This window comes from Canis aureus, chromosome 31, assembly GCF_053574225.1.
Source record: "Canis aureus isolate CA01 chromosome 31, VMU_Caureus_v.1.0, whole genome shotgun sequence".
NCBI lineage: Eukaryota > Metazoa > Chordata > Mammalia > Carnivora > Canidae > Canis > Canis aureus.
The window spans coordinates 17,608,226-17,632,566 of NC_135641.1; the positions used below are offsets into that span (position 1 = coordinate 17,608,226).

At 38.2% G+C, this 24,341-nt stretch overlaps 2 protein-coding genes and 2 pseudogenes across 5 annotated transcripts in view; 1 reads left to right on the top strand and 3 right to left on the bottom strand.

Annotated features, from left to right (window-relative positions):
- The window catches only part of MRPL47 (mitochondrial ribosomal protein L47), a 31,927-nt gene extending 31,261 nt beyond the window's left edge, over window positions 1-666 (bottom strand). Inside the window, exon 1 of one of the 4 annotated variants that reach the window (XM_077879727.1) lies at window positions 507-666. In XM_077879727.1, the coding sequence (XP_077735853.1) occupies window positions 507-604 (98 nt within the window). In that variant the 5' untranslated portion in view covers window positions 605-666. The remainder of the gene's footprint in view (window positions 1-506) is intronic. The other 3 variants (XM_077879728.1, XM_077879729.1, XM_077879730.1) reach the window with 3 other exon arrangements.
- A 37-nt stretch (window positions 667-703) lies between these two features.
- On the top strand, window positions 704-20,507 carry NDUFB5 (NADH:ubiquinone oxidoreductase subunit B5). Its single transcript, XM_077879733.1, has 6 exons — window positions 704-936; window positions 11,903-11,991; window positions 13,081-13,147; window positions 14,693-14,754; window positions 15,785-15,891; window positions 20,274-20,507. Exons 1-6 carry the CDS (start codon window positions 813-815, stop codon window positions 20,392-20,394), a joined length of 570 nt encoding a protein of 189 aa, XP_077735859.1. The 5' UTR covers window positions 704-812; the 3' UTR covers window positions 20,395-20,507.
- LOC144302147 (SIN3-HDAC complex-associated factor pseudogene) lies at window positions 8,100-9,566 on the bottom strand (annotated as a pseudogene).
- On the bottom strand, window positions 17,545-17,981 carry LOC144302442 (small ribosomal subunit protein eS26 pseudogene; annotated as a pseudogene).
- Window positions 20,508-24,341: the final 3,834 nt, after the last annotated feature.

Consider the following 24,341-nt stretch of genomic DNA (forward strand, 5'->3'; position numbering starts at 1 on the left):
CTCTAAGTCGGTCCGTCCAGAAAACAAGCTGCCTTTCCAGAAATAATGCACATCATATGTAGAACGGGCTTCTTTTCCTTCATTTGACTACTTTCATTTATTCACCCAACATTACTGAACAATCTCTTTGGAATAGATTCTGGAAGTACAAAGCCCCCTTCCCTTCTCTTTGATCCATCCGAATCTGACACAGCCTTCAGTTCCATAACCAAAAACTCTTCAGGGCAACTCACCCAAACAGGATGCTTCTGTACCTCCAGGTTTAATTCAACAACTACTACCTACAGACCCCATGGACTGCCTGGCCCACAGTAGGAGACAACAAAACCTCTAAGGAAGGAACGGATACGTCGCAGGTGGGCAACTTCTCTAAGGTCATTCCTTCCTCACGCGGGTGCCTTCGGCCTCAGCCATCCGCACGGCCTCTCCGCTATCTTCAGCATCTCCACAACCAAACAAGATCTGAAGTCGGAGAGGAGAACAGATCTACTCGTCACATCACTTACCCTGTGCTAGCTAGGGCCTGAGAACTTTTAAGCAACTTGGGAGCCTTCAAGCCGGTTAAGACCTTTCTCCAAAGAACGCCGACGCTGGCCGCAGCCATGTTCCCACGGAAGTGGGAATAACAAATGCCCGCTGCTGGTTCCTCCAATCACGTCACTTCCGGTGTCTCGCACCCAGGGCGGTTGGACAAAACAGAAATGAGCTTTGCCCTCACTCAACATGGCCACCTTTTGCCTTCGCCCTCATTGAGAAATCGGCCCTTTCGGCTCCCGTTGGGCGCTCCAGCGTTTCAATTGCCCAGAGTAGCCATGGCGGCCATGAGTATACTGCAGCGGGCTTCGGTCACTGCAGTGGCCGCTTTGTCGGGCTGCCGGCTCGGTCCTCGTCTCGGATGCGGGGGTTTCCTCACCCGTGGCTTTCCGAAGACTGTCGGTGGGTGCTAAGCTTTGGGAGAAAGCGCGCTTAGGGGACGTGGGGTGAGAGGTGGGGAACTCTTCCCGGATGACCTTGGTGAGGTCTGGGAGAAATAAGCGGGCTTGGAGCCGGAGAGACGGGACGTGGTCTTTGTGAGGCTACGAGAATTTTCCTAAAGTAATCAGGTCATTCGCGTTTAAATTGTCGCTTAGTATTTGTGAAACACTTTGCCTTGCAACCATTCCAATGGGCGCTAATTTGCGGATGAAGTTGAGGTTCAAAAGGCATGAAGCTGAGACCCACGTCTCTCCGGCGCCAGATTCTCTGTCCGTTCCACCTGCACGAGGTACTGGGCCCCCGAGGTTGGAAGTCGGCTGCCCAGGAGCCCGCTGATGCTGAGTGATGGGAGGCGGGTGGAGAGGCTCAGGGCCAACTTCAGTAGGCACGGTGCCCACACGGTACTTTCAGGTTCCATGAAAATGGTTTAATTTGGATTTCTTTTAAAACCAGAAGAAAAAAAGCCTATAATGTTAGTGAATATGGATTGTATTAGTTTTATATCAACACAGTCAGAAAATAATTTTTAAGATCTTCTTAAAGAGAAAGAGGCACATGAAGGAAACGTGGCTGGGTCCAGGAAAGTCATAATGCAGTTATGGGAGGGCTAGTTGACTCCTAGGAGAATGAATGATAATAGCAAAGCCTCAGGTGCCTTGTATTCAACCTAATTCTTTCAAAGACTCTGCAAAGTAAGTACCGTGTTGTTATTCCCATTTTGCTAAGGAAGGAACTGTGACTTGATTGTTACAAAAATACTGCAGTATTGCAACAAATTTATAATAACAGTAGCTAACATTTATTGAACACTTATGTGCCATGTACCATCCTAAGATTTTTTTTAAAGGTATTGATTCATTTAATGCTCTTGATAAATATTCTATAAGCTATCTACCCTAAGCAATACAAGTAGATAGAGAGGAAGTGAAGTGTACTCTAAAGCCAAAAAGGTTTCTACCCTCAAAATAACTTTCTCTGTTTACCCCTTTTTTCTTCTTCCAATTTAACTTGAAGTATGTCACTTCACACGATGAGGCATTATACAGAGACTTTTTGCAAAAATGATGGAAAGAACAAATGATGTTCAGCATGTTCAAATGATGTGATGTTCAGCAAATTCCCAGCGGGAATTTGAACCAGTTTAAAAAAAAAAAAAAAAAAAAAAAACTACATATGTTAACACTCTTTGACAAATTCTCTTTGTAAGCCATTTCTGATTACAGATATCCTCTTCAGGGACCCTTGGGTGGCTCAGCGGTTGAGCATCTGCATTTGGCTCCGGTCATGGTCCCGGGGTCCTGGGATCAAGTCCCTGCATGGAGCCTGCTTCTCCCTCTGCCTGTGTCTCTGCCTCTCTGTGTGTCTTTCATGAATGAACAAATAAAATGAAATACTCAAATACCCTCTTCAAAGACTCACTATGGATAGTATTTAATCATGCCTTGCTGGAGATAATCTCAGGTAAAATCTCACTCCCAGATCCTCTTTATACTTTACTCCCCAGGAAAGGATCTAATAGTTTATACCTTATAGTTACTTTCAAAGGTATTTTGCAGGTGGCCTCATCTGTCACTGTGGAATGAAAGGTTTTAATTTGTTATATTATTGCTTATGTCTGAGTCTATGTGACTGTAAGATCCAGCAGAATAGAGAACTTTGCCTTGTTTTCTTTTCTCTGGACCTAGACTGCCTACATTCAATTTCTGGCTTCAAACTTCAGTAGCTGTGTGACCTTGGGTCATCCTATCTCGGGAGCTAAGTGGAAAGTATTTAATCGCTTGGAACCTACATTTCTTCATCTTTAAAAAAAAGAGAATGTTTATTACAAGTGTGCTTATATTCTGTTGACAGAGAAATAAATATAATGTCTTTCCTATTGACAAGAATTTATAACCCTGAAATATTTCTGGATAGTTTGCATCTTTCTAGATAGCTGTTTTGAAAGGTACTTATCGGGCATCCCCGGTGGCGCAGCGGTTTAGCGCCGCCTGCAGCCCGGGGTGTGATCCTGGAGACCGAGGATCGAGTCCCACATCTGGCTCCTTGCATGGAACCTGCTTCTCCCTCTGCCTGTGTCTCTGTGCCTTTCTCTCTGTGTCTCTTATGAATAAATAAATAAAATCTATAAAAAAAATTAATTCCTTTAAAAAAAAAAAAAAAGAAAGGTACTTATCTTTTACCATAAGAACTGCTTTTAAAAAAAAGGAAATTTTGGGCAGCCCCGGTGGCACAGCGGTTTAGCGCCGCCTGCAGCCCAGGGAGTGATCCTGGAGACTCGGGATCGAGTCCTGCGTCGGGCTCTGTGCATGGAGCCTGCTTCTCCCTCTGCCTGTGTCTCTGCCTCTCTCTCTCTCTGCATCTCTATGAATAAATAAATAAAAAATATTTTTAAAAAATTAAAAAAATTAAAAAAAGGAAATTTTAATGTATCTCACAAGGGAGTTGTGAAGGATGAGGGGGAAAATTGACAGCACCTAGACTTAAAAGCATTAGCCTTGGGCAGCCCGGGTGACTCAGTGGTTTAGCACCGCCTTCAGCCCAGGATGTGATCCTGGAGACCCGGGATCAAGTCCCACATCGGGCTCCCTGCATGGAGCCTGCTTCTCCCTCTGCCTGTCTCTCTCTCTCTCTCTCTCTCTCTCTCTGTGTCTCTCATGAATAAATAAATAATAAAATCTTTAGGAAAAAAAAAAAAGCATTAGCCTTAGCCCTGTGGCCACCCCTTTCTTAAACATCTGGTACTGTTACATTATCTTCATTCACCATCATTGAAAACCTTTCTCAGGAAATAAGTAGATAGAAGTATTCTATTTAATCAAATTATTTATTGTCATATATCAAAGGATTCCTGAAATGAGCTTAAGTTCTTCCTCAGCTACAGGAGCTTTAATTTGAAGACTGATGTGTGCATATTATGGTTTAAAAAACTGAGAAGAGTATTTAAATGATAAAGCAGTATGGAGTTAATTCAGACATAAAAGGTGGGACATTTTAACTGGATTCTGGATGGTTTTAACAGATGCAATTAGCAGGAAAGTAGATGTATTTTCTGATAGAACTGAATATGGGGCTCTTGGGATAGGTACATGTTAAGAGAAAAAGCATAAGAAAGGGAAGTTGGGACCAAATTGGGGGAGTGACGGGTCTGAATACAGAACCAAAGTGTCTTAAGTCTTTTGTAGGCTGCAGAGAGTGAGTGTTTTAGCAGGAGAGCAACACCAGTAGTGTGTTTTGGGAAAATGCTTCTGAATATTGGTTGGCTTATAAGGGGGTGTGGATTACTTAAGCCAGTGAGTGAGGTGAAGAGGGCACAGAAAGAAATGCAAAGCTTGAATCATAGAATCAAGAGGCTTTGTCAACTGATGAGCAAGGGGTGGGTGCAAGGAAGATGAGTGAGATTTTTATCCTGGGTAATTGAGTTGGTGGAGTCAATAACTGGGAATGAGGGAAAGAAAATGGCCAATTTCCCATTGTTGTTGTGAAGACACAAAATCTACATTATCTTATTTGATCCTCACAAATATCACAACTGTCAAGAACATAACTTTCTGGAGGTTATTTGCATTTAAAAAAATTGATTATTGAAGTTTTAGTTTCATATAGCTAAATGAATACCTAGTTGAGAAACTCCAGGCTTTAGAGAAGATGCATATTTAGTGGAAGGAGAATCTGAGTTCCAGAAATCCTGGCAGTCACCTGGTTGTAAGCAGTGTTAACCCTAATATTTTTAGATTGTAAGCAGATGGCCTTACCACATCAACAACAAATCGTGAAGATTTGGAATATTTGAAAAGAGTTTAGTGCTATGAAGTATACTTTAGAACAGCTAATAGTAATAATAGTTATTTACCACATTTAATGACATGAATAATTGTTGTTTAACAGTAGAGTAATTATGTGTAAAAGTAAGCAGTTCACTTTACTAACTGCATTAATATTGCTAGAATGCAGCCACACTAAGCTTTCTTCCATTGTTTTGTTTGTTACATTTTCCTTATTTATTTATTTATTTATTTATTTTTTAATATTTTTTTAATTTTTATTTATTTATGATAGTCACAGAGAGAGAAAGAGAGGCAGAGACACAGGCAGAGAGAAGCAGGCAGAGAGAAGCAGGCTCCATGCACCGGGAGCCGACGTGGGAATCGATCCCGGGTCTCCAGGATCGCGCCCTGGGCCAAAGGCAGGCACCAAACCGCTGCGCCACCCAGGGATCCCTTTTTTTTTTTTTTTAAATATTTTTTTAATTTTTATTTATCATTTTCCATATTTATTAATAGTGTTATTTATTGTCACTAAAGCCACACAGAGTTTAGTCTATCTCTCTCTCTCTGTTTGGGATGTGTGTTTATGGGTGTATGTCTTTTAGTCTGTTTGCCCAATAGAAAGGAAAAATTGGGAGTACACTGTCTCTTCTGAGTAGATTTAATTTCAGAGAGCAAGAAAGGATCCTAACATATAATTTACTTAAGAAATGTAAATTCAACAATATTTATGGAGCACCTACCATGTGGCAGACATGAAAGAGTACTGGAGATACAGTACTGAATAATACAGTCCTTGACCTGATGGACTTCAACAAAAAAATCAGTCTTAGTGTGTATTGTTCTAAAGGAACTAACAAAATGATGTTAAGGAGGGTGAGAGGGAGGCAGCATTCGATAGGGTAGTCAGAGAAAACCTCTTCGTAGAGATTATATTTGTTCTTGGCCCTGAAGGATGAGATGGGGAGGTAACTATTCAAAAAGCCTGGGGAAAGTTTTCAGTCCAAGAGGAAAGTAAGTGCAAAAACATGAAGCCTGGAAAGAGTTCTTGGAATTGGAAGGAAATCATTGAGATTGATAAAGTCCAAAGTTATGCCTTCTTGTTCTAAGGCAGACCATATGTTCAGATTCTTTGAGGAAAAGGAAATTAGAAATCCTCCAGGCCAACCCCCAAAGTATCCTTGTTTCATCCCATTGTTGATAGTTGAATAACTCCATAAAGGGGAACTGGTGATGCAGTCCAATTTTTGTTTTTGTTTCTTGTTTGTTTGTCTGCTGTTTTATTTTTTAGTAAGACTAAATTTATTCAGTATCCTAAGTAAAAGTTTCAATTGTAAGTATCCAACAATATAAAAAGTATAAGACAGATTTGTAGATTTTTCTTTGTTTTTTTTTTTTTTTTTAAGATTTTATTTATTCATAAGAGATACAGGCAGAGGGAGAAGCAGGCTCCGCACTGAGCAGGGAGCCCGAAGCAGGACTCGATCCCAGGACCCTAGGATCACAACCCAAGCCAAATGCAGATGTTCAACCACTGAGCCACCCAAGCGTCTGATTTGTAGGTTTCGAATATATTAACACAAAGTGCATGACTACATACAGTACCTCCTACAGGCAAAGAGGTGGAAGGGGAAGAAGACGACTGTGGTTGAGATCTAGTAATACATACATACATAAGAAGTAGTGATGATCCATATTATAATATATTCCACCACCCATACTGTGGCCAAAAGGTACAAAAAAAAAACCCAAAAAACATTTCAAAATAACAGGAGGAAAATGATAATGGCTGGGACTCCTGTGATAAACCTTAAAGTCTGTGGGAGAGCCAACCCAACTCACTGTTGTGATCTGTGCATATGGTGGCTTATAGTTTTTGCCATAAGGAAGAAATATAAAATTTTAAGTTTAGATTAAGATAAAATTATAGGATACTCATAAAAAGTGGCTCATTCCTTAGTGTTATTTATGCAATCCAATTTTAAAGATCCAGTTTTAAAAATAAACACTGAGTCACGTTATTATAAGGTAGGCAGAAGACCCTCCCTTATTATGAAAAGTCTGACCTGATAAGTTTTTCCTGAATGTTCAGAAGAGAGGCAATGAGAGTACTTTGGTTTGGGTTCAGGTAAAAGGCTTTCAAGTGAAGATTTTAGAACTGAAGAGCTCCATGTTCAGGATTTATTGTCTAATATCTCACAGTTCACAAAGCCTGACTAGAAGAAGCCAAAGTTAAACCAACCTGTTTAGCATTAGCACATACCTCTTTTCTTTTAGTAGAGTTTCACTTTAATAGAGTGAAAAAAACCCCAACTCCTAATAGGTTAAAACAAGTCAAACAATCACTCTACACAGATAAAACCTTCACAGAGGTCAACTGAAGTAATCCAGAGCTAAAACTGAATTGTGCAGATTTTCAATGAAGTCACCAGTCATGTAACACAAACAAAAGTCAATTGTTTACACACTAGACAAGCCCTCTAATGTGCCCCAAGAAGCATTAACCTTTGTTTTCTTTTGCATGTGCCGTCTTAAAGACTTACACATTTTTTTCAGACACTTTATACTTTTTTATAGAATGTGATCTCTACATGTGCTAATGCTTTGGTGCTTTTCATTTAGGATTCCTCATCCTAAATCTTGACATTTCCCCAGTGGAGCTTTGATTCAGCTTTAGAAGTTTCATTATAGACTACAGTCTTTTATCAAATATCAATATGGAGGGAGGTGACAAAGGATGCAACATATACAGTCAGGTTACCTCTCCATATATTTAGAAATTACTCCTAAAAGGTATTTGCACCAGAACTTAGTCTGTCCTGCTTCATATTCAGTAGTATAGGTTTGAATCATCAGAACCTTGGCAAGACCTTGTTTTTTCAGAATTATTAACAACTACATCTAGGGGCAAGTCCATACTGAGTTATGACAAATTTATTATCATGAAGGAAAACAAGTATAGCCAGCCATCTTAAATGCCCTAACCACTGCTTCCCGAAATAGAAAGACTAAAACTACCTGCGTTTATCATACAACAAATCCCATCTCTATCCCCTGAAATTCCCTTAGTTTCATTCATTAGAGGGGGATTTTTTTAAAAAAGAAGACTTAAAGAGCACTTTACAGCAGCATTCAGCTTTCCTGTGAAATACTCAGCATCTTAAATATTATGTACACTTTTTTTTTTCTTCTAGTAAGTTAGATATAGGCTTCAGAGTTTATGGAACCAGAGGAGAAATAACCCATTCAAAACTATTCTAGAAAAGGTCTTTTGCAGAATAGCAGGTATCCAAGTTAAAAATAGGGAGGTTTTGTTGTTTTTTCTTTCCAAAATTTAAATCATTTTTGTTCCCTTTCTACCTAAACCTCAGTCTCCACTCCTGCCTGAGTGGAGATGGGCAGAGGCACTGGCCCCTGCTCCTTTGACTTCTCACCAGCTGCTTTCTTATTGCTGCACCCAGGCTTGAATAGATGTGTGTCAATGAGGACTTCCCCCAAACGGCCTTTAGAGATAATCCCATAACATATTTTCTGCCTGTTCCAGTATGTGAGATATAAAAAGAGAAAAATTGGCATTGTGTTGAAGCCAGTGGCCATCTCTGTATCCAAACCATCATCTGACTTGTTACTCTAAACAAGGAGATCGAGCTAGGGAGGCCTTGAGGTGGTACTGTGAGCATCAGAATTGTGACATTTAAATTCCTTCTGTAGTTTACCGATACCCTGTTTCTGGATAGAGTTTACACTTTCTTTGATTTCAGTGTAGTCTTCAGACTGGGTCCTGCCCTTGCATCTACCTTGTGGTTTTCAGTTTTTGGTTTTTTGTTTTATTTTGTTTGTTTATTTGTTTCTGATCCTGCTGGCAATTTCCTCCATCTTTTCACAAGCAGGACACAGGCATTACAGATGTCTTCTGAACGGGTCTCATGCAACCCAAAACAGCTCTGGACGTCCTTTTCATAGCATTTACTGTCAGTGAATCAAGAACTGGAGGATTACCTCTGCAAATACAGCAGCCCTCTATACTTCATCTTTGGCTTATGAAAATCAAACACTGGGCAGCCTGGGTGGCTTAGCAGTTTGGCGCTGCCTTCAGTCCAGGGCCTGATCCTGGAGACCTGGGATTGGGTTCCATGTCGGGCTCCCTGCATGGAGCCTGCTTCTTCCTCTGCCTGTGTCTCTGCCTCCCTCTCTCTCTGTGTGTGTGTGTCTCTCATAAATACATAAATAAAATCTTTAAGAAAAAAAAAAAAGAAAATCAAACACCTTTTCTTCTGGGCAATTGTCTTTTTTTTTTTTTTTTTTTAATTTTTATTTATTTATGATAGTCACAGAGAGAGAGAGAGGCAGAGACACAGGCAGAGGGAGAAGCAGGCTCCATGCACCGGGAGCCCGACGTGGGATTCGATCCCGGGTCTCCAGGATCGCGCCCTGGGCCAAAGGCAGGCGCCAAACCGCTGTGCCACCCAGGGATCCCATGTCTTCCAAAGGCAACTGTTCCATGTGCAATAATGTTCCCAGGTGCAGAGTGCACACTAAGCCAGCGCCCCCCTCCAGTCACTCCCTCCTCAATTGCCTTGCCTCTTCAATCTTATTTTGAACCAGTAAAATTGTTAGAAACTTCTTTGTATTAAGTTGAAAATTATCCTTTCACACATTGATCCTGGTTCTTACTTTCAGGTCAACACAGAATAGTGTAAGCCCTTTGTCATGGGATAGCCCTTCAGCTATTTAAAGCACTTACATGGTTTCTACCCAGACTTCTTTTTTGTAGGCCAGTTTTAGTTCTTTAAGCTTCACTGAATCATTTTCCAGGTTGTTTGCCATCCTGGTTGCTTAAGATGGTATGTGCTCCAGGTTGTTCCTCTAAAACAATGTACTCTGGGATGGACACATTTCTGCAGGTGTGGTTAGGAAATGGTGGTGGGTGCTCTTCCTGTTTTGACCCTATACTTCTAGTACATAAAATTAAGCTTGAATTATCTTTGGCCTTCTTGGTAATCACATCACACCAATGACTCTTCTTAAATCTGTGAGCAACTTTTGGGGGATGCAGTCAAGACCTTCCACTTACTATATTTAATCTTTTTGTCAATGTGTATGAAGACTTTGAGGATCCTACTTCATCATCAGTGTAGTAACCACTCTTGAATAGCTTTGTGTCATCAGGAATGCCATTTTCACCTTGTCCGGACTGTCTATAAAAATCTTGACCTCTCAGGGCTATGGAAAGCCTTTGGCAGGTTATTGAATTAAGTAATCAGCACTTTTTGAGTGTAATCAATCAATTACCTATTACAAATTCACCTAACTTCCTAGTTCTCTTCAACTTATAGTGCACTTTCCTCATACTCCCCCACACCCACCATCCTGTTTAAATAGGAATTTCTGGGCCTGATACTTTTCTGAGATTGCACCCTGTTTCTTCTCTTTGTTGTCCTTATAGATATGTAATTATGTTTATTTGTTTCTCACAGCAGGATATATATATCTCTTTTATAGACTGTAGGCCTAGCATAGGACCTGCACATAGTAGGCATTTATTCAGTTAGTGAGTGGTTTGTGTTGTTATCCAGCCCTTTTTACCCACCTAGTCCACAAAGAATTCTATCTTTCAAATTATTTTCTGAAATACATAATTACTTTGTCACATTTTCTTGTTATTTTAGAAGCCTTAATAGTATGAGTTGTACCTAGTGAATTCATGCCAGCTTCTAATTCTCTTATGAATTAACCTCCTAAATTCATTGCAAGCTGCTGTAGGTGATGCCAAAATTAAGAATACAGTTCCTGCCTTCAAGACATTTATATTTCAGTAACAGCAGGGAAAGCAAGTATGAATATCACTAGAATATACAGCAGTTCAAAGGAGAGATCTTATATGGTTGGGAAGAGGGTTGGTTTCTTAAAGGATAAAATGTCATCTGGGCCTAAAGAATAGATTTCAGGATAGGGGAGGGCATTCCAGACATTTAAGCTTGAACAAAGGATACAAATCTTTTTTTTTTTTTTTTTTTTAATTTATTCATGAGAGACACAGGTGGAGGCAGAACCAGGCTCCTTACAGGAAACCTGATATGGGGGTTGATCTGGGAACTCCAGGATCATGCCCTGAGCTAAAGGCAGGCACTCAACCACTGAGCCACCCAGGTGTCTAAAGAATACAAATCTTGGGATTCCTGGGTGGCGCAGCGGTTTAGCGCCTGTCTTTGGCCCAGGGCGCGATCCTGGAGACCCGGGATCGAATCCCACGTCGGGCTCTCGGTGCGTGGAGCCTGCTTCTCCCTCTGCCTGTGTCTCTGCCTCTCTCTCTCACTGTGTGTGCCTATCATAAATAAATTTAAAAAATTAAAAACAAAAAAAAAAACAAATCTTTATGACTTCTATCATGACTGAAATTCCTTTAATGGGAAATTAGTTTTTTATCCTGTAGTGACTCTCATGTGAAATTTCCTTGAATACAATAGAAACAGTAACCTTGGTTTCCCAGTAACAGTGAGATCCTTCCCTGCTTCTAGCAGAAAGAGTTCACAGTGCTTGCAGCAGTCTTTCCAGATGTCCAGGAAAGGGAGATTGTGTAAAAATAATATCAGGAGTGAAATTTTGCCTCAGTTTATCTCCAGTAAGGGTTGATTACATACCATCTGATGGAGAATTTGAAGAGGAGAATATTCACAATCAGAAATGGCTTAAAGAGTGATTTTTATCAAGATATGTTAGAGTGTTTAATAGAGATGTGTTGAGTAAATACCTTTCCATCTATTTTTCTGCGAGCCCTAATATATACTGCTTCATCATATGAAATGATACAACTTAAATTTAGTTATTTACTAGCATTAGCAAATCCTTATTGTAGAGGTAAACAGAGTTAAGTAACCCACCAAGAGTATCTGACCTCCCTGCCTGCTCTGGAAACAAATTCAAATTATTTAGGTATTTCTGGAACGTTGAATAAAAGTGAAGAGAACTATGGTTTACAACAGTACATCAGACTCTGTTTAAAGATACTTTATCTGCTCTGCCTTTACTACTCCAAGTATGCATTTTTATTTTAATTCACATTAAACATCTATGCATATACATTTTCTGATAACCTGATTTTATCTCCGAATATAACAGTATATGTGAGCCTTGTATATAACAGGGTAATTTAATATTTCCAGCTCCTGTGCGACACAGCGGAGACCATGGGAAAAGACTGTTTATCATCAAACCTTCTGAATTCTATGACAGGCGTTTTTTGAATTTAATGGTGAGTTAAAACTTTTGCTAAACTAAACTCTGTACATACACATGGAATTTTTTTTTTTTTGCCTATTTAGAAAACATCTTTTATAAAAGATGTGATTTTATAAATTCATATTTCTTAATAGATATGGAGATTTTGTTGTAATGTCTGATTTGTTACTGAGTTTCTTTTTAAATTAGTGAACCTTCTTCAATAAAAGGATTCATGTGTATTGGAGGTAAAATTTGAGCCATTTCTTTATTCTTAAGATTATGGGGTTTTGAAATATAACCTGTGTTTCCTGCGCGCGCGCAAACATACACACACACACACGCACATACTCACACATCCCAAAATCTAGAATTATAAAACTTTTAAAATGGATTCATTTGGGGATAATTATCATATGACTAAAATATTATTTAAGTTACCAAAGAACTCATTGAAAGACTTCTTTAATAAGTAACTCCATTATTTTGGGTTATGATTTTTTATTTCTGTATTGTTCAGGAACAGTGATTTCAAAGGATCAAGTAGGGTCCTGGCCATATATTTGTATCTCAAGGCTCTATAAGGCAAAGTAGAAGTTGGGAAGATGGAAAATTGTCTAGACAATTTAGACTCTCTGCCACTGTTCCTAGAGCTGTGACCATTTGAGCACTGGCTGCCCTCTAGACCTCTTGCCTGCCCTTTGTATTTAATGTCCCTCTTCATCCTCTTGGTTGAGCTCCCACTTTTCTTGTCATGACCAACTCAAACTCTATAGTTGTTGAAATCACCCAAATGTTTTTACCGTTTTCATCTTAATAAATACAAAAATTTTGCAACTTTTATTACATTGTGTTCACCAGAAAATGAAAAATCACTTAATTATATATTGTATTATGCTTGCAGAATTAATCCTTTTTTTCTTCCATTTTTGGTACCAAATATAGGCGTCTAAAAGTTAAGAGTAAAAGAAAATCTCAGAAATAAATAATTTGGTATCTATCACATCTCCAATTTGGCAAGTTTATTTCACAGGCAACGTAAAGAAATAAAAAATTGAAGATAATTTGAGAGTAGGGAAAGAGAGGAAATGGTTGTATGAAAACTATTTTTTAATCTCAACAGAAATTCTACATTTTGTTGACTGGGATTCCAGTAGCAATTGGCATAACTTTGGTGAATGTATTTATTGGTAAGTACCGCTCTGACCAGATTGGTAAAATTTTAACACCTATGTACACTAATAACAGAAAGAAATTATGGATGTTAGAAAGAAAAATTATTTCAATAATAAACATAGGGTTGGGATTTTATTTTATAGTAACCAGATCGCAACTTCAATAGTGTGTAATTTTTTTTAAACTTTTTTTTTTCCTCCAAAAATCTTTAAGGTCATTAACTCTGTGGAGGCCACAAATGGCTTCAGAGAGCCTTGTTTTCCTCTTCTTTGTAATTTTCCAAACCAGCTTTGACAAGTCCGAATAAGGAAAATAGAAAAAGATAGAGGTAGAAGAGAGGCTGAGGGATGGAAGAATTTTTTTTTATCCATCTTGGGATATAGAAAATTATAATCTTCTAAAAAAGAATGAAACTGTGAAAGATAGCTAATGTTAGATTTTCATGGGAAATTCTGCCCAAAGTACTTCTAACATCTTGAATCCTAAAATGTTTTGTCTAGTAGTGATAGGGAAAACCAGAAGGAATAATGTGTCTTTTTTTAAATTTTGTTACACTATATTAAATTGTGAAGCTCTTACATAATTGCCCATTGGCAATGCCTTACACATAGGAGACATCTAAAAAAATACCTAATGAATGAAATCATTTTCATATTAAAGTGATTAAAATACAATCTTTAAACAATGTGGGGCTGTCAACCCCCTGATCAGTCAGAAATCACATATAATTTTTTATTCCCCCAATACTTTATTAATAGCCTATAGTTGACCAGAAGCCTTATCAATAACATGAAGAGTTGAATAACACATACTTTGAATGTTTTTTGTATTGTATACTGTATTCTTTTTTTTTTTTTTTTTTTAAGATTTTATTTATTTATTCATGAGAGACACAGAGAGAGAGGCAGAGACACAGGCAGAGGGAGAAGCAGGCTCCATGCAGGGAGCCCGATGTAGGACTTGATACCAGGTCTCCAAGATCAGGCCCTGGGCTGAAGGAGGCGCTAAACCGCTGAGCCACCCGGGCTGCCCTGTATACTGTATTCTTATAATAAAGTGTCTGACTGTTGGTTTTGGCTCAGGTCATGATCTTGTGGTTTTGAGATCCAGCCCTGCATCAGACTTGGCACTCCGCAGGGAGTCTGCTACTCTCCTTCTTCCTCTTCCTCTGTCCCTCCCCACCCACGCATATGCTCGCTTGCTCTCTCTTTCTCTCTCTCTCTTTCTCTCTCAAATACATAAATAAAAACTTAAAAGTAAGCTAGAGAAAAAATGTTATTAAGAAAGTCGTAGGGATGCCTGGGTGGCTCAGCAGTTGAGCGTCTGCCTCGGCTCAGGTCATGATCCCAGGATCCCGGGATTGAGTCCCACGTCGGGCTCCCTACAGGGAGCCTGCTTTTGCCTCTCTCTATGTGTCTCTCATGAATAAATAAATAAAATCTTTAAAAAAAATGACAACAACAATCCATAAGAAGTTAGCTTCTGACTTAAATAGTGAAGAATTAAGATTATAAATTCCTGATACTAAAATTGGACATCACTGTTTTCTCTTACTCTAGGTGAAGCTGAGTTAGCAGAAATTCCAGAAGGTTACATCCCAGAACACTGGGAGTATTTTAAGGTTGGTATATGTTATTAAAAGTTACTTTCTGTTAGTTGTTTTATCAGTGCACTGATTAATGTCTTCATTTAGCAATGGTGGTATTGTTTTATAGTAAGTTTTTGCTATCAACTAGATGATAAATTTTGTGCTTACTTTTTACAAGCAACTTCTGATAATTTTGTTTCATTACTTTAAGCTTTATGATTTTTTTAAAGAATGACTCTGCAGTGTGTTTCCCTCCTAGCAGAGTAACAGTCAGAATTTATTCTAAGTTCAATGCCATAGGAAAAATTTTACTTGTGCTAATGCTAGCTGTTCTTTATTGAGCAGCTACTGTGTAGCAGGTACTATGGTAGTGTTTTGCAAATATTATCTTATTCCATATGAAATGTGCTATTATTATTCCCAATTCAGAGATGAAGAGACTGAAACTTAAAAGAGGGTAAGTGACCTGTCCAAGAAGTATGGCCAGTATTGGAACTTAGGCAGGCCTGAGCCCACAGCCTGTACTATCAGTCATTTTATCACACTGTCACTGCTGCTAAAACCCAAAGTTAATTCTATTACTTGTCTTTATAAGTGTTATAGTGAGATGGCCTTGATTAAATACTATCATGTTTTATTATCTGAATGAACTATATTTCAGAAAATAAATGTATCATTATTGTACCTTAAGGCAAACCATACAGGTAGTTTATGCTGAGAGAAGAAACTTCAGTTTTTAATCCCCAAACTCTGGGTTTGGCTCCTAAATCTACCACTTAAGATACTCACTGCAGTATACTGGCAAAGAGCATAGGTTTTAGAGTCAGACCTTGTTTGAGTCTGGATGCTGGCACTTAGTAACTGTATAACTTTGTACAATTTGTTCATCTATAAAATGGGAACAAAAATAGTATCCATCTAATGGATTGAAAGTATTTAAAATACATATAAAGTAGTTGGCATTTAGTAGGCATTATTGGTTTACCTGAAATGGCCATTTTAAAGAATAGTAAACTGGAAGAGCAAAGTACTATTCAGAAAATAAACAAATTTTCTCTTTTAGCATCCTATATCAAGATGGATTGCCCGAACTTTCTTTGATAGCCCTGAAAAGAATTATGAAAAAACAATGGCTATCCTTCAAATTGAAGCTGAAAAGGCTGATTTACGGTAAGGGGGGAAAAAAAAAAGATGTGCAGGGGGTAAGGAAGAAAATCCTTTCTTACCGTTGCAAGCCACAAGAAAAAATTTAATAAACTATATCAGCACAATTAGATGCTCCATGGAAAGGGATGAAAATAGGGAGGAAATTAGCCTATTTACAGTAGAGTTTATGAGTCAAAGACTGAGAGACTTACTAATTGATAATATCTATCAGAGTAAAAGAATTCTTTTTAAAATATCACACTCTTAAATGCAAGGCAACTGTCTGCTCCCTCTATCCCCAATCCCCAATTTCCTTTTGTCTTCTACCTAACCTCATTTTTTTCCTACCTAACCTCATTCTTAAAGGTGACTACTATTTATTTTTTTTATTTTTTTATTTTTATTTATTTATGATAAGTCACAGAGAGAGAGAGAGAGAGAGAGAGAGGCAGAGACATAGGCAGAGGGAGAAGCAGGCTCCATGCACTGGGAGCCCGACGTGGGATTCGATCCTGGGTCTCCAGGATCGCACCCTGGGCCAAAGGCAGGCGCCAAACCGCTGCGCCACCCAGGGATCCCAGTGACTACTATTTAGTTATTTCTTAAATCTTTCTAAAAAAAGTTATGTATTAAAAATATATATTAACACAAATAGAATCCTCTTATAAACACTGTTTCACTTAAATACAGCTTAATGGTTTTTCTATAATGGCATATCCCATTTGTTTTAATGGCTGCATCATATATTTCACTGGGTAGATGTGCCTTAATTTTTTTAACCAGTACACATAGTATTGTGAATATTCTCATATATAGATTTCTGCATATTTATTTAGTGTATATGAAATATAAATTCCTAGCAGTGGCACTGATATACCAAATGTCATATGTTTTAAATTTTATTTTATTTTATTTATTCTTTTTTTTTTAGATTTTATTTATTTATTCATGAGAGACACAGAGAGAGAGAGAGAGGCAGAGACACAGGCAGAGAGAGAAGCAGGCTCCATGTGAGGAGCCTGATGTGGGACTCCATACCGGGTCTCCAGGATCAGGCCCTGGACTGAAGGTGGCATAAACCGCTGAGCCACCTGGGCTGCCCATGTTTTAAATTTTAGATAGTTGTTGCCAAACTCTTCCAAAAAGTTGTACCAGTTGTTTTTTTCTGCCACCAATACACGATAATTTGTTTTCCATACCTTTCCCTCTAAATGAAATTTATCAAACCTAAGCATTTTGCTGCTAAGATAGTTGAATTTGTAAGTTTGAGTATTTTTTCATCTATCTATTGTTTGTATTTGTTTTCCTGTAAATTGCCCATTTTTCTACTAACTTACACATTTAACTAAAATATCTCTTTGGTTGTTTTCTTTTTCTTTTTCTTTTTTTTTTTTTTTTTGAGATTTTATTTATTTATGAGAGACAGAGAGAGGGGTAGAGACATAGGCAGAGGGAGGAAGCAGACTCCCTGCAGGGATCCACGGACTCCAGGATCACACCTTGAGCGGAAGGCCGATGCTCAAGGAAGGCAGATGCTCAACCGCTGAGCCACCCAGGCATCCCTCTCTTTTTGGTTTTGTTGCAGTTGTTTTCCCAACTTGCATTTGTCTTCTGATAGTGTAAAATTTTTTGCAAAGTTTTTTTTGTTTTTTTTTTTTTTGTTTGTTTGTTTGTTTGTTTTAAGTATAATCGCCATTTATTTTTTTCCCGGAGAACACTTTTTCTTCAGTCGTTAAGGACTCAGCTGCTTACATGGGCTTCGGTGGAGGTCGTGGGGCGGCTCCCGCGGGTCTAAATCGGGGCGGGGGTGTTCGGTCCTTCCGCGCTTCACGAGAGCGATTCCGGACTACCTTGCTGTGAATGGCACGACTCACGCAGTGATGGAGCTTCACGTACAGCTGGGAAGCACGTAAGCGTCGAAGACACTCGCTTCGGAAATGCCCCTGACGGCGGCGGCCTCCGCGATGTCCCGAATAACGAACTTCTTAATGGCCTTGTCCTTGGGCACACAGCGGGCGCAGTTGGTGCAGCGGATGGGCTGCACGTGGCCGCGGCCCTTCTTGGCACGGCCATTGTTCCTTCTCTTCTTCGTCATCCTGGGCGCCGACCGAGAGGGACAAAGTGTTTTTATGTTTCAGATAACGAAAATATAGTAGTAGCTAGTATGTTTCTCAACATTACTATGTATTAGTATTTTAATTATTTTGTATATATTTACTCATTTAATTATTGTCAGGTTTCTCAGTCTTTTTCTTTTTTTAATTATTTTTTTAAGATTTTATTTATTCATGAGAAGCATAGAAAGAGAGGCAGAGACATAGGGAGAGGGAGGAGCAGGCTCCGTGCAGGGAGCCTGATGCTGGACTTGATCCTGGGCCAAAGGCAGACCTTAGGCAAAAGGCAGACGCTCAGCCACTGAACCACCCATGTCCCCATCAGTCTTTTTCTTTAGCTTTTGGGATTTTGTGTCATGGAATGGTCTCTGATAGTAATGAAATAAGCAAATATGTATGTAAGTCCAAATTTTTTTTTTAAGATTTTATTTATTTATTCATGAGAGAGGCAGAGACACAGGCAGAGACACAGGCAGAGGGAGAAGTAGACTCTATGCAAGGAGACTGATGTGGGACTCGACCTGAGCCAAAGGCAAACATTTAACCACTGAGCCACCCAGGCATCCTCAAATTCTTTTTTTTTTAACGTTCATGTTTCCTTTGGTACTTTTAAATGTCATCCTGAGATTTATGTTAGTGTTTGTAGTGAGGTTTACATACAGTCACATGTACCCATTAAATTTGATGGGTTTTTAACAAAGGTAAATAGCTGTGTAACCATCACACTCAAGGTCATTTTGATCACCTGATAAGCTTCTTTGCTGTCCTTTACAGTCATTTCCCATCCCCTACTCTTAGCCCTAGTCTACCATTGATCTGCTTTCTCTTTATTCTCTTTTAACTTTGTAGTTTATAAAAATTGGTACAATATTTTAAAAGTATTTAAATGATTAAAAGAATATACAATTGGCCTGTTTTCTAGATTTGTAATTATATGTATATATAATTACCATATGGAATTGTTATTAAGTATTTAAGAGCTTAGGATAGCAATATGGCTCCTACTTAGTATCATTAGACTTTTTTGAACTTTAGACATATACCACATCTCTATTTCCTATTTCCTATTTTTGAAAGATTTTCATCATTCTTTTCAACAGGTGCCTAGTAGTCTATTATAAGGGTGAAACATAATTTATTTAACCAGTGCTTTTGATGAATATCTTAATATTTGTATTTTGGATAATTATATTCTAAAGAGTAGAAAAAAGGATAATATGAGGATACATAATCCAAAAAAAAAAAAAAAAAAGAAAGATAACTCTTTTAGAGTATACAAAGGTTTGTAATCTTTCATAGATAGGGGGTAGGGTTAGTGAGCTGGTTAAAGTTAATAAAGTGAATTATTTAACTGATAAATTTCCAGTCATATGAAAAATTTAATATGTAGTCTATAAAAATGGAGAGGAGAAAAGACTATTTCATTTTTAATTTGTTTTTGTATCTTTCAAGTTTTTACTTAAATTCTAGTTAGTTAACATATAGTGTAATACTGATTTCAGGAGTAGAATTTAGTGATTCATCATTTATATATAACACCTAGTGTTCAACACAAGTGCACTTCTTAATCCCCATCACCCATTTAGCCCACGTCCCACACGCCTCCCCTCCTATAACTCTCAGTTTGTTCTCTATAGTTAAGAGTTTTTTATGGTTTACTTCAGAAAGGGATTATTTCAGGAATACGTGGTCTCGAGGTTTTCTAAGAGGCAAGGAGACGGGAAATGCATTACCACTACCCAAGTGAAAGTGATCAGTCCAGATAAAGAGCAGGGACAGGAGGAGAGAAGAGATTGATTATCAATGCAAGTGGTATTTGTTGGTTAACTACCTATACAAGATAATGAAAGTAAAAAATGAGTCCCAAATTTTCCTTATAGGTACATTTCAGATATATGCATACGAATCTATGGAGGTATATTATTACTTTACATAAATTACTTAGAGAATACTTTACACAAAAGTATTATCTAAAGTATTTTAGGGTACCTGGGTGGCTCAGTGGTTGAGCATCTGCCTTTGGCTAGGGTTGTGATCCTGGGGTCCTAGGATCAAGTCCCGCATCAGACTCCCTGAGTGGAACCTGCTTCTCCCTCTGCCTATATCTCTGCCTCTCTGTGTGTGTGTGTCTTTAATGAATAAATAAATAAAATCTTTAAAAAAAATTAAAGTATTTTAGATAATACTTTACACAAAAGCAAAAGATCTAGTGGTTTTTCTTTATGAAGATAATTTGTTAACTTTGCAATTGGAAATGCTGGACTCACAATATTGCTATTCTGTTTGTTATAGGTTAAAGGAGCTGGAAGTGCGAAGGTTGATGCGTGCAAGAGGTGATGGTCCCTGGTATCAGTATCCAACTGTTGATAAGGCACTGATTGATTATTCTCCAAAAGCAACTCCTGATAACTAATCTTTTATTTCTCTAATACAAACTGTATTCTCTTTAGGGGAAAACTCAATAAATATATTCTGTATTTTTGCTCACATGATGAATAAAAGATCTTCCATTGTTCTATTTCTCCACATTGGTTCAGATTAAGACTTCTGTGTGGGATTTCAATTTTTTTTTTTTTTTTGCTTTATTGAGGCATAATTGACAGAATTGTAAGATTTGAAGTGTACATTGTGATGATTTGATATATATTGTGAAAGGCAGAATAAGACTTTTGTCTTTTAAGAAGGTTTGTTATATAATAAAACCTTGGGCAAATAGGAATTTATGAACTCCTAAGGGTGTGACTTTGAAAGTTTTGTCTGATAATTGAAAGTTAGAGAAGTCTAATTATGTTAAATATCAAGAAATGTAGTAGTTTACATACATGCCTAGATTATTCAGAGGTGATTCAGAATTTTAAATTACATAATTATTGAACTAACTACATAAACATTAACATCTTAATAAACAATTTCTCAGTGAACAAATCTCAGATATTTTCATGTTTTCTGCCATTACACTTATTTTTTGTCACTGAAGTGATTTTTATTGAATATAGTTGTCAATGTTACCTTAGTTTCAAATGTAGTATAGTATATTAGGCATTTTAAATGCATACACACTTGCACCCCTTTTCTTAGATGCGATCTCTTAAGCTTCCTGGAGTTCTTTTTTTGTAAGCACAAGGTAAAATGAGTACTGCAAAGATTATAAAATGTGAGTAGGGATCCCTGGGTGGTGCAGCGGTTTGGCGCCTGCCTTTGGCCCAGGGCGTGATCCTGGAGACCCGGGATCGAGTCCCACATCGGGCTCCCGGTGCTTGGAGCCTGCTTCTCCCTCTGCCTGTGTCTCTGCCTCTCTCTCTCACTCCATGTGACTATCATGAATAAATAAATTAAAAAATAATAATAATAAAATAAAATGTGAGTAAAAGCTAAAATAATGGCTGTCATTTATTAAGCACTTACGGTTTGCTAAGTACTGTGCTAAATGCTTGTATTTTTTCACATTGATTTGGAAATACCTTACAGGGTACTATCACTTTATGTTTAACAGATGAGAAATTGAGGCTTAGAGATTTTAAATACATAATATTTACAAAAATAAAAATTTGCACTTCAACTTCCAGAATGACTTTTAGCTTCAAAAATCCATTGTTTTCAGGAAATACCTTTTGTGCCCTGGGGACATTTAGGGCCCTTTACAATCTAGATAGGATCCTCTGGAGTATTTGCATTTTCCTATTTTCCCAGAAGAGGGCTGCCTCACCCAACTACTTCCAGATTTCATTCTGAAGATTCCACATGCAGTCAAATTACCAACTCTTAATTCTAACAAAGGATATGAAAGAAGGGCATGCTGTCCCTAAGCCTCTGTAGGAGAGGGGTAAGGAGAGTGGAAGCAGATAGGTCTTGAGAATGGTAATTGTAAATAATGCTACATTTAATGTACATTTATGTTAACCTTTTTTTAGAGTTTACAGGTTATTTTCTGGCATTACTAGGTTTTATTTTCTCCTTTCTACTAATATAGATGTAAGAAACATAACAGAAATATTGAAAGCATAAGAAATACTATGAATTATGAATGCCACTACCCATAAAAAAATTTGAGAAAGTTCCTTCAGTCATCCTTTTATTATATTAACATAGCTGGGATCATATGAATTTTTTTTAAGGTTTGAAAGTGTTTCTTGAAGGAAAATGTTAGTAAAGCTAGTATATATATGTTTATGTTGATTTTTATGTATTTTTTTTCTAATTCAAATACTTAAAGCTTATTCTGTATTAGTCACTATGATATAGGCAAGGGATAAAGTGGTCATCACAGTAGACACATTTCCTCCCAAGAGTTTACTCTTTAGTACAGATGGTAGACATTAAAGCAGATTTTTTTTTTAATTTGTTTATTCATTCATGTGAGAGAGGCACAGAGAGAGAGGCAGAGACATAGGCAGAGGGAGAAGCAGGCTCCTCGCAGGGAGTGGGACCCGATCCCAGATCCCAGGATCACGCCCTGAGTTGAAAGCAGATGCTCAACCGCTGAGCCACCCAGGTGTCCCAAAGCAGAAATTATATGCATTGAGTTTGGTAGGAAGAACAATACTGTAGCAACCTGTGGGATCTCAAGCTAGCCTAAGGCAACATGGAATGATTGTAAGCTTGTTTCATAGCATCTGGAACATGGTAGACACTGAGTCAAGATCAGCTGAGTGAATGATATGTGGATTTAACATTGTTTGGGGTTATCTTTATCTTTTTTCTTCTGCAATTCTACAGAGCCCAGCCTGTGTAAAAAGGCATGGGCTTGCTTGAATTGAGCAGACGTCAGACTAAATCCTGAGCTTGCTAATTACAGGGACAGTAATGATGGCTTCAGTCTTCTTGGTATCTGCTCCATGTGCCAGACACTAAACTAGGGACTTTATGTTTAATCTTCCCTTCTAATGTTGGGAAATTTCCTTCATGCTTTGAGCCCTCTTTCTAAAAGATGATCTTCATCCCTGGTAGTGTTGTAAAGATCACTGGGACAATGTATGTCAAGTGCCTACTACACTAGTAAATGTAAAGAGGTGATAAAGATCTCTCTGCCAACTAAAGATTAAAATGGTCCAGGGATCCCTGGGTGGCGCAGCGGTTTAGGGCCTGCCTTTGGCCCAGGGTGCGATCCTGGAGACCCGGGAACGAATCCCACGTCGGGCTCCCTGCATGGAGCCTGCTTCTCCCTCTGCCTATGTCTCTGCCTCTCTCTCTGTGTGTGTGTGACTATCATGAATATATAAATAAAATCTTAAAATACAATAAAATGGTCCACTCCTTTTTCAAGAAAATTACTAAACATCCCATATTGTCTCTGCTTAAAGCCTATTGACTTCAAAGAGTAATGGACTTACAGGTAGAATAGAGCCAATGGGCAATGTACTTCTAAAACATGGAGGGATGCCTGGGTGGCTCAGCAGTTGAGCATTTGCCTTGGCCTCAGGGTGTGATCCCTAGTCCAGGGATCGAGTCCCACATTGGGCTCCCTGGGAGGATCCTGCTTCTCCTTCTGTCTGTGTCTCTGCCTCTCTCTGTGTATCTCTTATGAATAACATTTTTAAAAAACATGGGAAAAGTCCAAATTCTAGGATGTAAATTAACCATATTATTCTGTTTAGAAACAAATACACTGTTGGAGATCAAAAAAGTGTTACCAGTAAATTCCTGGGTTCAATCTCTTATGTCACTATTTCTCAAATTTCAGTCCTTGATTTTAAACATTCCTATTTTGTCTCCATATATGATATATACTTTGTATTCTCTTTATTTATTTTTTTAAGATTTTATTTATTTATTCATGAGAGACAGAGAGGCAGAGACACAGAGGGAGAAGCAGGCTCCATGCAGGGAGCCCGACATGGGACTCCATCCCGGGTCTCCAGGATCACACCCCGGGCTGAAGGCAGGCGCCAAACTGCTGAGCCACCTGGGCTGCCCTGTATTCTCTTTAAATTGATCTTTTTAAACTTTAAGTTTGAAAAAAGAAATGTTATGACTATGAATCGGTCCCTTGTCATAATTAAAAAGTAATCATAGATATAACTATTCCACCTAGATTTTGTTGCCCACCCAAGGCTCTGAACCTAAGGCCTGGCTCTCCGTTTGTTGAAAATGGAGAATTTTAAAAGAAAATCGTGTTAAAAACATACCAGTACCAAATGGAGGCTTTCCTTGATATAATCAAATGGAGAATTGAAAAAACAATAATTTAGTTTATGATGTGGGAATTATATCCTCCAGGTAGGTACATGCCCACTTTTTTTGTTTTTACATTTTATTTTTTATCAAAGAATAATTGACATTTAATATTGTATTCATTTCAGATGTATAACAGTAGTCCAACATTTATATACATTATGAAATGGTCACCGCATTAAATCTAGT